Source organism: Pseudophryne corroboree, chromosome 9 (genome assembly GCF_028390025.1).
Source record: "Pseudophryne corroboree isolate aPseCor3 chromosome 9, aPseCor3.hap2, whole genome shotgun sequence".
NCBI lineage: Eukaryota > Metazoa > Chordata > Amphibia > Anura > Myobatrachidae > Pseudophryne > Pseudophryne corroboree.
The window spans coordinates 474127753-474143733 of NC_086452.1; the positions used below are offsets into that span (position 1 = coordinate 474127753).

At 49.1% G+C, this 15981-nt stretch overlaps 1 protein-coding gene across 1 annotated transcript in view; it reads left to right on the plus strand.

Moving 5' to 3' along the window:
- The window catches only part of LOC134957168 (hyaluronidase-1-like), a 29859-nt gene extending 14206 nt beyond the window's left edge, over positions 1-15653 (plus strand). Inside the window, exons 3-4 of the mRNA XM_063938866.1 lie at positions 2821-2910; positions 15044-15653. Coding sequence (XP_063794936.1) covers positions 2821-2910; positions 15044-15358 — 405 coding nt within the window. The 3' untranslated portion in view covers positions 15359-15653. The remainder of the gene's footprint in view (positions 1-2820; positions 2911-15043) is intronic.
- The last annotated feature ends 328 nt before the right edge of the window (positions 15654-15981 follow it).

The window sequence follows — 15981 nt, forward strand, 5'->3', positions numbered from 1 at the left end:
CTACATGTGATGTGTGTACTGTGTGTACTACATGTGCTGTGTGTACTGTGTGTACTACATGTGCTGTGTGTACTACATGTGATGGGTGTACTGTGTGTACTACATGTGCTGTGTGTACTATATGTGATGTGTGTACTGTGTGTACTACATGTGCTGTGTGTACTACATGTGCTGTGTGTGCTGTGTGTACTACATGTGCTGTGTGTACTACATGTACTATATGTGCTGTGTGTACTACATGTGCTGTGTGTACTGTGTGTGCTGTGTGTACTACGGGCCTCATTCCGAGTTGTTCGCTCGTTAGTTTTTTTTCCGCAACGGAGCGATTAGTCGCAAACTGCACATGCGCAACGTTCGCAGTGCGCCTGCACCAAGTAAATTTGCAAAAAAGTTTGGTATTTTACTCACGTCTTAACAAAGAAAATTCATCGTTCTGCTGATCGTAGTGTGATTGACAGGAAGTGGGTTTTTCTGGGTGGAAACTTGCCGTTTTATGGGTGTGTGTGAAAAAACGCTGGCGTTTCTGGGAAAAACGGGGGAGTGTCTTGGCGAACGCTGGGTGTGTTTGTGACGTCAATCCAGGAACGAAACTGACTGAACTGATCGCAGTGGCAGAGTAAGTCTGGAGCTACTCAGAAACTGCTAAGAAATTTCTATTCGCAATTCTGCAAATCTTTCGTTCACAATTCTGCTAAGCTAAGATTCACTCCCAGTAGGCGGCGGCTTAGCGTGTGCAAAGCTGCTAAAAGCAGCTAGCGAGCGAACAACTCGGAATGAGGGCCTACATGTGCTGGGTGTACTGTGTGTACTATGGGGGTAATTCCAAGTTGATCGCAGCAGGATTTTTGATAGCAATTGGGCAAAACCATGGGGGTAATTCCAAGTTGATCGCAGCAGGATTTTTGATAGCAACTGGGCAAAACCATGTGCACTGCAGGGGAGGCAGATATAATATGTGCAGAGAGAGTTAGATTTGGGTGTGGTGTGTTCAATCTGCAATCTAATTTGCAGTGTAAAAATAAAGCAGCCAGTATTTACCCTGCACAGAAATAAAATAACCAACCCAAATCTAACTCTCTCTGCACATGTTATATCTGCCTCCCCTGCAGTGCACATGGTTTTGCCCAGTTGCTATCAAAAATCCTGCTGCGATCAACTTGGAATTACCCCCCATGTGCACTGGGGCAGATATAACATGTGCAGAGAGAGTTAGATCTGGGGTGGGGTGTATTCAAACTGAAATCTAAATTGCAGTGTAAAAATAAAGCAGCCAGTATTTACCCTGCACAGAAACAAAATAACCCACCCAAATCTAACTCTCTCTGCAAATGTTATATCTGCCTCCCCTGCAGTGCACATGGTTTTGCCCAATTGCTAACAAACTTGCTGCTGCAATCAACTCAGAATTACCCCCAATATGTGATGTGTGTGCTATGTGTACTGTGTGTACTACATGGGCTGTGCGTACTGTGTGTGCTATGTGTACTGTGTGTGCTGTGTGTATTATAGGCCTTATTCAGGTTTCTTAGCAAACCAAAATAGTTAGCAATTTGACAAAACCATGTTGCACTGCAGGTGGGACGGATGTAACAGGTTGGAGCTGGGAGACTAGCGCTGGGGATCCTGGAGGTCTGCATACCGACCCCAGGATCCCGGCATGCCAGTGGAGGGGCGATCGCAACAAAGGCCCTTGTGCGATTGCCACAGGGTCTATTCCCACTCTATGAGTGTCGTGGACAGCCACAATAGTCCCTGTGGGTCGGCATTCTGTCTGTCGGCATTTTGATTGCTCGGGATCCCGGTGTCGGCATGGTGACCGCTGGGAGCCAAAGCAGCAGTCACATGACCGCATCCCGATGTAACATGTCCAGAGAGAGATAGGTTTGGGTGGGGTGTGTTCAAACTGAAATCTAAATTGCAGTGTAAAAATAAGGAAGCCAGTATTTACCCTGCACAGAAACAAAATAACCCACCCAAATCTAACTTTCTCTGCACATGTTACATCTGCCCCCCCTGCACTGCACATGGTTTTGCTCATTAGTGGGATTTTTTTTGTTTGCTAGCAAACCTGAATAACCCCCATGACCCTGTTAGCAGAGTTTTTGCAGCTCAGCACCACCAGTACTGACCTCGGTGTCGGCCCCTCTGACACAGCTTTACAGCAGACACACCAGGAAGTCCCGGTCTCTGTCTACAGCTCTCAGCGGTACACACCAACCAGTGACTGCACCAGCCGCCTGAGGTCATTTGAACCCTAGTGTCCCTAGCTCCTGTCCATTCTGTTACCTCAGGGTATTCTTCCCGGCAGCACCACGTGGTGGTCCGTTTCCCGCTGACTGCACGTGCTGCCTTCTCTCCACTGCAATATGCAGCCAAAGCCCCAGCTGTTTCTCTCCTCTCTGCAGCTTGGTAGGGTCTTCTGCCTTGCACCTCACAATACTGTATATTCCCCACAGTCCACACTGGACTGCCGGCTGCAACTCCATCATGTGCGTGGGTGATGGTGGTAGGGAGGAACATACAGCTCCATTAACTCTACACAGGGGCTCATTAACATAATGGGATATCACATATATACTTGTCCGCTGCTGAAGAGGCAGCCCGGGCCCCCTGTCTATTAAGGCCCAGGACAAAAGTCCCTGCAGTACCCCCCTGATGGCAGCCCTGGCTGTAATGTCGGCATTGCTGTCTGTGCTGTAATGTCAGCGTTGCTGCAAGTGATCTCAGCAGATATGACTGAGGCAGTATGTGTCGGCAACCTCTGTAGAAAGTGTTGTGTTATACTGATCACTCTGCAACTGTGCTGTGTGCTTCCTGCAGGGTGACCTGGTGCAGACCATAGGACAGAGTGCCGCGCTGGGAGCCACTGGTGTCGTCCTGTGGGGCAACGCAGACTACAGCTCCAGCAAGGTAACTATTAATATTATTATACCGGTCATATATAGTATGCAGTATAGTATGTCGGCAGTGACTATGGTCTTTCTGTAGAGAGTTACCTGGGTCCCACGACACAGTTGCTATTCCTCTTTAGTGACTCCTCTTAGTTCAGCGGCTTCCTCAGACAACAATGTCTGAGGAAGCCGCTGAATTAAGAGGCGGAGAAACGCGTAAGGAGAGGTCACGAGAGGTCAACGGAGTGCCGCTGTGCACACCAACACACACAGTACTGACATCAGTGAAGAAAACGGGACCACAGAGAACACACGAGTTATCTCCTCCTCCCATGTTGTAAAACGCTGGCAGGACCAGTAGGAGTCACTAAAGAGGAATAGCAACAGTGTCATGGGACCCAGGTAACTCTCTACAGAAAGATTGTGTGACCAAGGGATCTTTTTTCCCAACACATAACAAAGGTCATAATATTCAGCTGTTATGACATTATTCACTGTGGCATATGTGGATGAACTTAACTAAGAAGTGCAATCAATCTACATGCATTTTTCAATGCGCAAAAACATTTTTTTCCTGGCCATTACATACTGATCATCCGGATTACCCTACAAAGCTATATCATAAAACAAGTGAATTGTGCTATATTATCAGAGCCTAAAGTAAGAAAAAGGCTTTTATTCAGGGAAATCAGATAAAACATTCCCTTTCTGACATTTCACCACAGTGATTTCTTATAATTTAATTTTTATTATTGTTTTGTTTTTATAATATGCTGCAAATTACAAAAAAATTGTTTTATTCATATCGCTAATGAGTATTATTATTGGAGGTTCTCTCCTTCCTATTGGAGATTGGTTGCAGGAAGCGCTTTCCTTATTATTGGAGGTTAGTTGCAGAAAGCGCTCTACTTCCTATTTGAGATTGCAGGAATCGCTCTCCTTCCTATTGGAGGTTGTTTGCAGGAACCGCTCTCCTTCCTATTGGAGGTTGGTTGCAGGAAGCGCTCTCCTTATTATTGGAGGTTGGATGCAGGAACCGCTCTCCTTCCTATTGGAGATTTGTTGTTGGAACCACTCCTCTTCCTACTGGAGGTTGGTTGCAGGAAGCTCTCTCCTTCCTACTGGAGGTTGGTTGCAGGAAGCGCTCTCCTTACTAGTGGAGGTTGGTTGCAGGAAGCACTCTCCTTATTAGTTGAGGTTGGTTGCAGGAAGCGCTCTCCTTATTACTGGAGGTTGGTTGCAGGCAGCGCTCTCCTTATTACTGGAGGCTGGATGCAGGAACCGCTCTCCTTCCTATTGGAGGTTAGTTGCAGGAACCGCTCTCCTTCCTACTGGAGGTTGGTTGCAGGAAGCGCTCTCCTTCCTACTGGAGGTTGGTTGCAGGAACCACTCTCCTTCCTACTGGAGTTTGGTTGCAGGAAGCGCTCTTCTTCCAATTGGAGGTTGGTTGCAGGAAGCGCTCTCCTTATTATTGGAGGATAGTTGCAGGTAAGCGCTCTCCTTCCTATTGGAGATTAGTTGTAGGAACCGCTCCTCCTCCTACAGGAGGTTGGTTGCAGGAAGCGCTCTCCTTCCTACTGGAGGTTGGTTGCAGGAACTGCTCTCCTTCCTACTGGAGGTTGGTTGCAGGAAGCGCTCTCCTACCTATTAGAGGTTGGTTGCAGGAAGCACTCTCCTTATTAGTGGAGGTTGGTTGCAGGAAGCGCTCTCCTTATTATTGGAGGTTGGTAGCAGGAAGCACTCTCCTTATTACTGGAGGTTGGTTGCAGGAAGCGCTCTCCTTATTATTGAAGGTTGGTTGCAGGAAGCGTTCTCCTTCCTATTGGAGGTTGGTTGCAGGAACCGCTATCCTTCCTATTGGAGATTGGTTGCAGGAAGCGCTCTTCTTCCGATTGGAGGTTGGTTGCAGGAAGCGCTCTCCTTATTATTGGAGGATAGTTGCAGGAAGCGCTCTCCTTCCTATTGAAGATTAGTTGTAGGAACCGCTCCTCTTCCTACTGGAGATTGGTTGCAGGAAGCGCTCTCCTTCCTACTGGAGGTTGGTTGCAGGAAGCGCTCTCCTTCCTACTGGAGGTTGGTTGCAGGAAGCGCTCTCCTTATTAGTGGACTTGGTTGCAGGAAGCGCTCACCTTATTAGTGGGGGTTGGTTGCAGGAAGCGCTCTCCTTATTACTGAAGGTTGGTTGCAGGAAGCGCTCTCCTTATTATTAGAGGTTGGTTGCAGGAAGCGTTCTCCTTCCTATTGGAGGTTGGTTGCAGAAAGCGCTCTCCTTCCTATTGGAGGTTGGCTGCAGGAAGCGCTCTCCTTATTATTGGATGTTGGTTGCAGGAAGCGCTCTCATTATTGGAGGTTGGTTGCAGGAAGCGCTCTCCTTATTATTGGAGGTTGGTTGCAGGAAGCGCTCTCCTTATTATTGGAGGTTGGCTGCAGGAAGCGTTCTCGTTCCTATTGGAGGTTGGTTGCAGGAACCGCTCTCCTTATTATTGGAGGGTGTTGCAGGGAGCGCCCTCTGTATTATTGGAGGCTGGTTGCAGGAAGCGCTCTCCTTATTATTGGAGGTTGGTTGCAGGAACCGCTCTCCTTCCTATTAGAGATTGGTTGCAGGAAGCGCTCTCCTTCCAATTGGAGGTTGGTTGCAGGAAGCGCTCTCCTTCCTACTGGAGGTTGGTTGTAGGAACTGCTCTCCTTCCTACTGGAGGTTGGTTGCAGGAAGCGCTCTCCTACCTATTAGAGGTTGGTTGCAGGAAGCGCTCAACTTCCTATTGTAGGTTGGTTGCAGGAAGCGCTCTCCTTCCTATTGGAGTTTGATTGCAGGAATCGCTCTCCTTATTACTGGAGGTTGGTTGCAGGAAGCGCTTTCCTTATTAGTGGAGGTTGGCTGCAGGAAGCGTTCTCCTTCCTATTGGAGGTTGGTTGCAGGAACCACTCTTCTTCCTATTGTAGGTTGGTTGCAGGAAGCGCTCTCCTTATTAGTGGAGGTTGGTTGCAGGAAGCGCTCTCCTTATTAGTGGAGGTTGGTTGCAGGAAGCGCTCTTCTTCCTATTGGAGGTTGGTTGCAGGAAGCGTTCTCCTTATTATTGGAGGTTGGTTGCAGGAAACGCTCTCCTTATTAGTGGAGGTTGGTTGCAGGAATCGCTCTCCTTATTAGTGGAGGTTGGTTGCAGGAAGCGCTCTCCTTCCTATTGGAGGTTGGTTGCAGGAAACGCTCTCCTTATTATTGGATGTTGGTTGCAGGAAGCGGTCTCCTTTTTATTGGAGGTTGGTTGCAGGGAGCGCTCTCCTTATTATTGGAGGTTGGTTGCAGGAACTGCTCTCCTTCCTAGTGGAGGTTGGTTGCAGGAAGCGCTCTCCTTATTAGTGGAGGTTGGTTGCAGGAAGCGCTCTCCTTCCTATTGGAGGCTGGTTGCAGGAAGCGCTCTCCTTATTATTGGAGATTGGTTGCAGGAAGCGCTCTCCTTATTATTGGAGGCTGGTTGCAGGAAGCGCTCTCCTTATTAGTGGAGGTAGGTTGCAGGAAGCACTCTCCTTATTATTGGAGGTTGGTTGCAGGGAGCGCTCTCCTTATTATTGGAGACTGGTTGCAGGAACCGCTATCCTTCCTATTGGAGGTTGGTTGCAGGAACTGCTCTCCTTCCTAGTGGATGTTGGTTGCAGGAAGCGCTCTCCTTCCTATTGGAGGCTGGTTGCAGGAAGCGCTCTCCTTCCTATTGGAGGCTGGTTGCAGGAAGCGCTCTCCTTCCTATTGGAGGCTGGTTGCAGGAAGCGCTCTCCTTATTATTGGAGATTGGTTGCAGGAAGCGCTCTCCTTATTATTGGAGGCTGGTTGCAGGAAGCGCTCTTCTTATTAGTGGAGGTTGGTTGCAGGAAGCGCTCTCCTTATTATTGGAGGTTGGTTGCAGGGAGCGCTCTCCTTATTATTGGAGACTGGTTGCAGGAACCGCTATCCTTCCTATTGGAGGTTGGTTGCAGGAACTGCTCTCCTTCCTAGTGGATGTTGGTTGCAGGAAGCGCTCTCCTTCCTATTGGAGGCTGGTTGCAGGAAGCGCTCTCCTTCCTATTGGAGGCTGGTTGCAGGAAGCGCTCTCCTTATTATTGGAGATTGGTTGCAGGAAGCGCTCTCCTTATTATTGGAGGCTGGTTGCAGGAAGCGCTCTTCTTATTAGTGGAGGTTGGTTGCAGGAAGCGCTCTCCTTATTATTGGAGGCTGGTTGCAGGAAGCGCTCTTCTTATTAGTGGAGGTTGGTTGCAGGAAGCGCTCTCCTTCCTATTGGAGATTGGTTGCAGGAAGCGCTCTCCTTATTATTGGATGTTGGTTGCAGGAAGCGCTCTCCTTTTTATTGGAGGTTGGTTGCAGGGAGCGCTCTCCTTATTATTGGAGACTGGTTGCAGGAACCGCTAACCTTATTAGTGGAGGTTGGTTGCAGGAACTGCTCTCCTTCCTAGTGGAGGTTGGTTGCAGGAAGCGCTCTCCTTATTAGTGGAGGTTGGTTGCAGGAAGCGCTCTCCTTCCTATTGGAGGCTGGTTGCAGGAAGCGCTCTCATTATTGGAGATTGGTTGCAGGAAGCGCTCTCCTTATTAGTGGAGGTTGGTTGCAGGAAGCGCTCTCCTTCCTATTGGAGGCTGGTTGCAGGAAGCGCTCTCCTTATTATTGGAGGCTGGTTGCAGGAAACGCTCTCCTTATTATTGGAAGTTGGTTGCAGGAAGCGCTCTCCTTATTAGTGGAGGTTAGTTGCAGGAAGCGCTCTCCTTATTATTGGAGGTTGGTTGCAGGAAGCGCTCTCCTTCCTATTGGAGGCTGGTTGCAGGAAGTGCTCTCCTTAGTATTGGAGATTGGTTGTAGGACGTGCTCTCCTTATTAGTAGAGGTTGGTTGCAGGACGCGATCTCCTTATTAGTGGAGGTTGGTTGCAGGAAACGATCTCCTTATTATTGGAGGTTGGTTGCAGGAAATGCTCTCCTTCCTATTGGAGGTTGGTTGCAGGAACTGCTTTCCTTCCTAGTGGAGGCTGGTTGCAGGAAGCGCTCTCCTTAGTGGAGGTTGGTTGCAGGAAGCGCTCCCATTATTGGAGGTTGGTTGCAGGAAGCGCTCTTCTTATTAGTGGAGGTTGGTTGCAGGAAGCGCTCTCCTAATTATTGGAGGTTGTTTGCAGGAAGCGCTCTCCTTATTAGTAGAGGTTGGTTGCAGGAAACGCTCTCCTTATTAGTGGATATTGGTTGCAGGAAACGCTCTCCTTCCTACTGGAGGTTGGTTGCAGGAACTGCTCTCCTTCCTAGTGGAGGTTGGTTGCAGGAAGCGCTCTCCTTAGTGGAGGTTGGTTGCAGGAAGCGCTCCCCTTATTATTGGAGGTTGGTTGCAGGAAGCGCTCTCCTTCCTATTGGAGGCTGGTTGCAGGAAGCGCTTTCCTTATTATTGGAGATTGGTTGCAGGAAGCGCTTTCCTTATTAGTGGAGGTTGGCTGCAGGAAGCGTTCTCCTTCCTATTGGAGGTTGGTTGCAGGAACCACTCTTCTTCCTATTGTAGGTTGGTTGCAGGAAGCGCTCTCCTTATTAGTGGAGGTTGGTTGCAGGAAGCGCTCTCCTTATTAGTGGAGGTTGGTTGCAGGAAGCGCTCTTCTTCCTATTGGAGGTTGGTTGCAGGAAGCGTTCTCCTTATTATTGGAGGTTGGTTGCAGGAAACGCTCTCCTTATTAGTGGAGGTTGGTTGCAGGAATCGCTCTCCTTATTAGTGGAGGTTGGTTGCAGGAAGCGCTCTCCTTCCTATTGGAGGTTGGTTGCAGGAAACGCTCTCCTTATTATTGGATGTTGGTTGCAGGAAGCGCTCTCCTTTTTATTGGAGGTTGGTTGCAGGGAGCGCTCTCCTTATTATTGGAGGTTGGTTGCAGGAACTGCTCTCCTTCCTAGTGGAGGTTGGTTGCAGGAAGCGCTCTCCTTATTAGTGGAGGTTGGTTGCAGGAAGCGCTCTCCTTCCTATTGGAGGCTGGTTGCAGGAAGCGCTCTCCTTATTATTGGAGATTGGTTGCAGGAAGCGCTCTCCTTATTATTGGAGGCTGGTTGCAGGAAGCGCTCTTCTTATTAGTGGAGGTAGGTTGCAGGAAGCACTCTCCTTATTATTGGAGGTTGGTTGCAGGGAGCGCTCTCCTTATTATTGGAGACTGGTTGCAGGAACCGCTATCCTTCCTATTGGAGGTTGGTTGCAGGAACTGCTCTCCTTCCTAGTGGATGTTGGTTGCAGGAAGCGCTCTCCTTCCTATTGGAGGCTGGTTGCAGGAAGCGCTCTCCTTCCTATTGGAGGCTGGTTGCAGGAAGCGCTCTCCTTATTATTGGAGATTGGTTGCAGGAAGCGCTCTCCTTATTATTGGAGGCTGGTTGCAGGAAGCGCTCTTCTTATTAGTGGAGGTTGGTTGCAGGAAGCGCTCTCCTTATTATTGGGGGTTGGTTGCAGGGAGCGCTCTCCTTATTATTGGAGACTGGTTGCAGGAACTGCTATCCTTCCTATTGGAGGTTGGTTGCAGGAACTGCTCTCCTTCCTAGTGGATGTTGGTTGCAGGAAGCGCTCTCCTTCCTATTGGAGGCTGGTTGCAGGAAGCGCTCTCCTTCCTATTGGAGGCTGGTTGCAGGAAGTGCTCTCCTTATTAGTAGAGGTTGGTTGCAGGAAGCGATCTCCTTATTAGTGGAGGTTGGCTGCAGGAAGCGTTCTCCTTCCTATTGGAGGTTGGTTGCAGGAACCACTCTTCTTCCTATTGTAGGTTGGTTGCAGGAAGCGCTCTCCTTATTAGTGGAGGTTGGTTGCAGGAAGCGCTCTCCTTATTAGTGGAGGTTGGTTGCAGGAAGCGAACGTCTTACTATTGGAGGTTGGTTGCAGGAAGCGCTCTTCTTCCTATTGGAGGTTGGTTGCAGGAAGCACTCTCCTTATTATTGGAGGTTGGTTGCAGGAAGCGTTCTCCTTATTATTGGAGGTTGGTTGCAGGAAACGCTCTCCTTATTAGTGGAGGTTGGTTGCAGGAATCACTCTCCTTATTAGTGGAGGTTGGTTGCGGGAAGCGCTCTCCTTCCTATTGGAGGTTGGTTGCAGGAAGCGCTCTCCTTATTATTGGATGTTGGTTGCAGGAAGCGCTCTCCTTTTTATTGGAGGTTGGTTGCAGGGAACGCGCTCTCCTTATTATTGGAGACTGGTTGCAGGAACCGCTAACCTTATTAGTGGAGGTTGGTTGCAGGAACTGCTCTCCTTCCTAGTGGAGGTTGGTTGCAGGAAGCGCTCTCCTTATTAGTGGAGGTTGGTTGCAGGAAGCGCTCTCCTTCCTATTGGAGGCTGGTTGCAGGAAGCGCTCTCCTTATTATTGGAGATTGGTTGCAGGAAGCGCTCTCCTTATTATTGGAGGCTGGTTGCAGGAAGCGCTCTTCTTATTAGTGGAGGTTGGTTGCAGGAAGCGCTCTCCTTATTATTGGAGGTTGGTTGCAGGGAGCGCTCTCCTTATTATTGGAGACTGGTTGCAGGAACCGCTATCCTTCCTATTGGAGGTTGGTTGCAGGAACTGCTCTCCTTCCTAGTGGATGTTGGTTGCAGGAAGCGCTCTCCTTCCTATTGGAGGCTGGTTGCAGGAAGCGCTCTCCTTCCTATTGGAGGCTGGTTGCAGGAAGCGCTCTCCTTATTATTGGAGATTGGTTGCAGGAAGCGCTCTCCTTATTATTGGAGGCTGGTTGCAGGAAGCGCTCTTCTTATTAGTGGAGGTTGGTTGCAGGAAGCGCTCTCCTTATTATTGGAGGCTGGTTGCAGGAAGCGCTCTTCTTATTAGTGGAGGTTGGTTGCAGGAAGCACTCTCCTTCCTATTGGAGATTGGTTGCAGGAAGCGCTCTCCTTATTATTGGATGTTGGTTGCAGGAAGCGCTCTCCTTTTTATTGGAGGTTGGTTGCAGGGAGCGCTCTCCTTATTATTGGAGACTGGTTGCAGGAACCGCTAACCTTATTAGTGGAGGTTGGTTGCAGGAACTGCTCTCCTTCCTAGTGGAGGTTGGTTGCAGGAAGCGCTCTCCTTATTAGTGGAGGTTGGTTGCAGGAAGCGCTCTCCTTCCTATTGGAGGCTGGTTACAGGAAGCGCTCTCCTTATTATTGGAGATTGGTTGCAGGAAGCGCTCTCCTTATTAGTGGAGGTTGGTTGCAGGAAGCGCTCTCCTTCCTATTGGAGGCTGGTTGCAGGAAGCGCTCTCCTTATTATTGGAGGCTGGTTGCAGGAAACGCTCTCCTTATTATTGGAGGTTGGTTGCAGGAAGCGCTCTCCTTATTAGTGGAGGTTGGTTGCAGGAAGCGCTCTCCTTATTATTGGAGGTTGGTTGCAGGAAGCGCTCTCCTTCCTATTGGAGGCTGGTTGCAGGAAGTGCTCTCCTTAGTATTGGAGATTGGTTGTAGGACGTGCTCTCCTTATTAGTAGAGGTTGGTTGCAGGAAGCGATCTCCTTATTAGTGGAGGTTGGTTGCAGGAAACGATCTCCTTATTATTGGAGGTTGGTTGCAGGAAATGCTCTCCTTCCTATTGGAGGTTGGTTGCAGGAACTGCTTTCCTTCCTAGTGGAGGCTGGTTGCAGGAAGCGCTCTCCTTAGTGGAGGTTGGTTGCAGGAAGCGCTCCCATTATTGGAGGTTGGTTGCAGGAAGCGCTCTTCTTATTAGTGGAGGTTGGTTGCAGGAAGCGCTCTCCTAATTATTGGAGGTTGTTTGCAGGAAGCGCTCTCCTTATTAGTAGAGGTTGGTTGCAGGAAACGCTCTCCTTATTAGTGGATATTGGTTGCAGGAAACGCTCTCCATCCTACTGGAGGTTGGTTGCAGGAACTGCTCTCCTTCCTAGTGGAGGTTGGTTGCAGGAAGCGCTCTCCTTAGTGGAGGTTGGTTGCAGGAAGCGCTCCCCTAATTATTGGAGGTTGGTTGCAGGAAGCGCTCTCCTTCCTATTGGAGGCTGGTTGCAGGAAGCGCTTTCCTTTTTATTGGAGATTGGTTGCAGGAAGCGCTCTCCTTATTAGTGGAGGTTGGCTGCAGGAAGCGCTCTCCTTCCTACTGGAGGTTGGTTGCAGGTAGCGCTCTCCTTATTAGTGGAGGTTGGCTGCAGGAAGCGCTCTCCTTATTACTGGATGTTGGTTGCAGGAAGCGTTCTCCTTATTATTGGAGGTTGGTTGCAAGGAGCGCTCTCCTTATTATTAGAGGTTGGTTGCAGGGAGTGCTCTCCTTATTATTGGAGGTTGGTTGCAGGAACTGCTCTCCTTCCTAGTGGAGGTTGGTTGCAGGAAGCGCTCTCCTTATTAGTGGAGGTTGGTTGCAGGAAGCGCTCTCCTTATTATTGGAGGTTGGTTGCAGGAAGCGCTCTCCTTCCTATTGGAGGCTGGTTGCAGGAAACGCTCTCCTTATTATTGGAGGTTGGTTGCTGGAAGCGCTCTCCTTCCTATTGGAGGCTGATTGCAGGAAGCGCTCTCCTTATTATTGGAGGCTGGTTGCAGGAAGCGCTTTCCTTATTATTGGAGGTTGGTTGCAGGAAGCGCTCTCCTTATTACTGGATGTTGGTTGCAGGAAGCGTTCTCCTTATTATTGGAGGTTGGTTGCAGGGAGTGCTCTCCTTATTAGTGGAGGTTGGTTGCAGGAAGCACTCTCCTTATTATTGGAGGTTGGTTGCTGGAAGCGCTCTCCTTCCTATTGGAGGCTGATTGCAGGAAGCGCTCTCCTTATTATTGGAGGCTGGTTGCAGGAAGCGCTTTCCTTATTATTGGAGGTTGGTTGCAGGAAGCGCTCTCCTTATTACTGGATGTTGGTTGCAGGAAGCGTTCTCCTTATTATTGGAGGTTGGTTGCAGGGAGTGCTCTCCTTATTATTGGAGGTTGGTTGCAGGGAGTGCTCTCATTATTGGAGGTTGGTTGCAGGAACTGCTCTCCTTCCTAGTGGAGGTTGGTTGCAGGAAGCGCTCTCCTTATTAGTGGAGGTTGGTTGCAGGAAGCGCTCTCCTTATTATTGGAGGTTGGTTGCAGGAAGCGCTCTCCTTCCTATTGGAGGCTGATTGCAGGAAGCGCTCTCCTTATTATTGGAGGCTGGTTGCAGGAAGCGCTTTCCTTATTATTGGAGGTTGGTTGCAGGAAGCGCTCTCCTTATTACTGGATGTTGGTTGCAGGAAGCGTTCTCCTTATTATTGGAGGTTGGTTGCAGGGAGTGCTCTCCTTATTATTGGAGGTTGGTTGCAGGGAGTGCTCTCCTTATTATTGGAGGTTGGTTGCAGGAACTGCTCTCCTTCCTAGTGGAGGTTGGTTGCAGGAAGCGCTCTCCTTATTATTGGAGGCTGGTTGCAGGAAGCGCTCTCCTTATTAGTGGAGGTTGGTTGCAGGAAGCGCTCTCCTTATTATTGGAGGTTGGTTGCAGGAAGCGCTCTCCTTCCTATTGGAGGCTGGTTGCAGGAAGCGCTCTCCTTATTATTGGAGGCTGGTTGCAGGAAGCGCTTTCCTTATTATTGGAGGTTGGTTGCAGGAAGCGCTCTCCTTATTAGTGGAGGTTGGTTGCAGGAAGCACTCTCCTTATTATTGGAGGTTGGTTGCTGGAAGCGCTCTCCTTCCTATTGGAGGCTGATTGCAGGAAGCGCTCTCCTTCCTATTGGAGGCTGATTGCAGGAAGCGCTCTCCTTATTATTGGAGGCTGGTTGCAGGAAGCGCTTTCCTTATTATTGGAGGTTGGTTGCAGGAAGCGCTCTCCTTATTAGTGGAGGTTGGTTGCAGGAAGCACTCTCCTTATTATTGGAGGTTGGTTGCTGGAAGCGCTCTCCTTCCTATTGGAGGCTGATTGCAGGAAGCGCTCTCCTTCCTATTGGAGGCTGATTGCAGGAAGCGCTCTCCTTATTATTGGAGGTTGGTTGCAGGAAGCGCTCTCCTTATTAGTGGAGGTTGGTTGCAGGAAGCACTCTCCTTATTTTTGGAGGTTGGTTGCTGGAAGCGCTCTCCTTCCTATTGGAGGCTGATTGCAGGAAGCGCTCTCCTTATTATTGGAGGTTGGTTGCAGGAAGCGCTTTCCTTATTATTGGAGGTTGGTTGCAGGAAGCACTCTCCTTATTATTGGAGGTTGGTTGCTGGAAGCGCTCTCCTTCCTATTGGAGGCTGATTGCAGGAAGCGCTCTCCTTATTATTGGAGGTTGGTTGCAGGAAGCACTCTCCTTATTAGTGGAGGTTGGTTGCAGGAAGCGCTCTCCTTATTATTGGAGGCTGGTTGCAGGGAGTGCTCTCCTTATTATTGGAGGTTGGTTGCAGGAACTGCTCTCCTTATTAGTGGAGGTTGGTTGCAGGAAGCACTCTCCTTATTAGTGGAGGTTGGTTGCAGGAAGCGCTCTCCTTCCTATTGGAGGCTGATTGCAGGAAGCGCTCTCCTTATTATTGGAGGTTGGTTGCAGGAAGCGCTTTCCTTATTATTGGAGGTGATCCATCTGAAGTGCAAAGAGGTATCCGGGTCCCCCACCTCCTCCGGCCCTCTCGCTGTGCAGTTAGTGTAACTGGAAGTGTAATTGTGTAACTGTTACACAATTACACTGCCTGTCAGTGTACAACTGTTGCTGCTACTTATTTACAGCAGAGTGTGTATTTTAGGGACACCAGAAGCAGGGCAATTGTAAATTGCTCCAGTACATTGGTATCTACTGCCGCCAACTTGTGATGGATTCTTAATTAACAAGCATTCATTGGCGCTTAATGATAGCCACCAGCCCATATGACAGAACTATTGGGGTAATAAGCTAGGCAACACCGCAGTCAGGGAATGTTCACCGCCGATAGCGCAGCCACGTTGACAACACAGGAGATCTGAAGATGATACAGTGCTTAGAGACCTCCACACATTCATACAAGCAATATAGGTATAGAATAGGCCCCTTCCCAAACCCCGCCCCTGATCCACCTAAAGGGCCTACTTTTATAAAGCTCCTCCCAGTTACTGGTCCACAACTTGTACAGGTACGCTAACACAGGTGCTGATTGTGTCTCCTCGTCTGGTGGTCACCGACATGGGGGGTGGGTGGGGTATTGGACGCAGAGCGAGAAGTGTCCTGGTGGGTTTCAGTGTCCGCAGCTCTGCTGGGTGGGGGAGGTAGAAGATTTAAGGACTGTCAGACCAGCTTGTCAATGTACCCGTATGTCCCTGATTTCAGGAGTCCTGCCTGGCAGTGAGGTCCTACATAGAGAAGACCCTGGGTCCATATGCGAAGAATGTAACCACAGGCGCAATACTCTGCAGCAGAACCCAATGTTCCAATCATGGACGCTGTGTGCGGAAATACCCTGAAAAAGACACCCATCTGCACCTGGACCCCACTATCTTCAGCATTAAGCAACACCCCCTTGGGGAAAGTGTTGTGGTACTTGACAATACTTCCAGTAAGAAACTCATCCGCATGTGGCCGCAATTCCTGTGCCGCTGCTACAAGGGGTGGCAGGGAAGCGACTGCTCGCATAAGAGACACTGACAGAACCTTTCTAACACTCTCAGACATGGTAACGCAACTCACCGGATCCGCCCAGCCCTCCTGAGAGGGATCTGCATTTCCATAACACAGCCCATTGCCCAATCACAGGATTCTAGGAGAACTTGCAATCTGTCAGATGGCTATAGAACAAATGTGATTTCTTTGCATTGCAGATTTGAGATTACAATATTGTACAATGGTAAGCAATTAAATTGGACACAATCAGATTGTACATTAAACAATGTCCTTTCTGGGGCAGCTTCCCCCAATCAAATAGACCACTTCTTTTAAATAAATAGTTTATTGAAGATTTGTAGTATGGCATCAATACATTTGTGTCTTGTTCATCTGGTATGGCATACACTTTGTTACGCGTTTCACAGTACTGCTGCCCGCTTCTTCAGACAGGTTGCTGGAATCAGAATAAACCTTGCAGAGTGTCTCAATTGTTGTGTGCTGGGGATTTGTAATACTCTGCTAAAAATGGGTTTATTCTGATTCCAGCAATAGGATCCTCAGACAAAACATGAGGTATGTAGAAACAGGCATCAGTCCTGTGAAACGCGTAACAAAATTTATGCATTTTATTGCATGCTGTAGCAGATGATCAAGTCACGTTTGTA